This window comes from Rattus rattus, chromosome 5, assembly GCF_011064425.1.
Source record: "Rattus rattus isolate New Zealand chromosome 5, Rrattus_CSIRO_v1, whole genome shotgun sequence".
In the NCBI taxonomy this organism is placed as follows: Eukaryota; Metazoa; Chordata; class Mammalia; order Rodentia; family Muridae; genus Rattus; species Rattus rattus.
Genome location: NC_046158.1, coordinates 63,402,770 through 63,404,192, shown reverse-complemented (window position 1 = coordinate 63,404,192; position 1,423 = coordinate 63,402,770). Strand labels below are relative to the sequence as shown.

The following is a 1,423-nucleotide window of genomic DNA, read 5'->3' as shown; positions in this document are numbered from 1 at the left end:
ATATAAACATAACATATTTATACAAAGCTATGAAAAATCATCTTTCTACCCATAATGAATTCCCTACAGATTCACACTTTGGAATTTCTAAACAAGAAAAATAATTTGCTTTAAAACCTGACACACTGAGAAGATATTCCTCAGAATGTATTCAACATAAGATAAGCTCATCAGAATTAACTCTTCATTTCTTCATGATTATAATTAAAGGAAGACAATCACTTGGAGTAAGCGTGGTAATGGCTTTTTAGTAGTAAACACATGTGCAGTCTATGGCTGAAGGTAACAGTTCAGCAGTGTCTCAGTTCATCCTTGTAGGACTGACAGATGACCCAGAGCTTGAGATCATTCTCTTTGCTGTGTTTCTAGTCATCTACTTAACTACTGTCTTGGGAAATCTAGGACTGATTGTGTTAATCCACCTCAGCCCTCAGCTTCACACACCCATGTACTTTTTCCTCAGTCACTTGGCTTTTGTTGATTTCTGTTATACATCCTCAGTTACTCCAAACACAATTATAAACTTCCTTCGAGAAGTCAAAAGTATAACCTTCTATGCATGTGCAACTCAGGTGTGCTCTTTCATCACATTCGCTGTTTGTGAAATGTACTTGCTGTCAGTCATGGCCTATGACAGGTATGTGGCCATCTGGAACCCTCTCCTCTATGCGGTCCTCATGCCTAGGAAGCTCTGTCTTCAGGTCATCGCCAGCACATACATTTATGGATTCACTGTGGGGCTTGTTCAGGCAGTGGCAACCTTCTGCTTGTCTTTCTGTGGCTCCAATGTAGTCAACCACTTCTACTGTGATGATGTTCCCTTGGTTGCTCTGGCCTGTTCTGACACTCATGTCAAAGAGCTGATGTTACTAATCATTGCTGGCTTCAATACTCTTTGCTCTCTGGTGATTGTGATCGTTTCTTATGTCTTCATTGTCTTTGCCATCCTGAGGATTCATTCTGCTGAAGGAAGAAGGAAAGCCTTTTCCACCTGTGCATCCCACCTGACTTCTATCACCATATATTATGGAACAATTATTTTTATGTACCTGCAGCCCAAGTCAAGCCATTCTCTGAACACAGATAAATTTGCTTCTGTGTTTTATGTGGTAGTAATTCCCATGTTAAACCCACTGATCTACAGCTTGAGAAATCAGGAGGTAAAAAGTGCCTTAAAGAGAATTACTGACAAGTTGTCTTTGATCATTAAGTAATCCAAAATATCTGGGTAACAGTCAGAGGACATTTCATTTTTTCTTATTTGAAGTGAAAATGCCGAGTGCCATTTCCAACATCTATGCACAGCTCCATGACTCACTGGAATGGCACATGCTCATACATATGTGTATGTGTACATATATGAGTAGGGATAAGTATATGCATGTATGTGTATGTGTATATATACATGTGCAAGTCTGTGTGG

General features: G+C 39.5%; 1 protein-coding gene across 1 annotated transcript; it reads left to right on the top strand.

Annotated features, from left to right (window-relative positions):
• Positions 1-272: 272 nt before the first annotated feature.
• On the top strand, positions 273-1,214 carry LOC116900275 (olfactory receptor 5AL1-like). Its single transcript, XM_032902028.1, has one exon. It carries the CDS (start codon positions 273-275, stop codon positions 1,212-1,214), a length of 942 nt encoding a protein of 313 aa, XP_032757919.1.
• Positions 1,215-1,423: the final 209 nt, after the last annotated feature.

Coding starts and splice junctions, on each gene's coding strand:
- LOC116900275 (XM_032902028.1), top strand. CDS start 273: ATGGCTGAAGGTAACAGTTCAGCAGTGTCTCAGTTCATCCTTGTAGGA.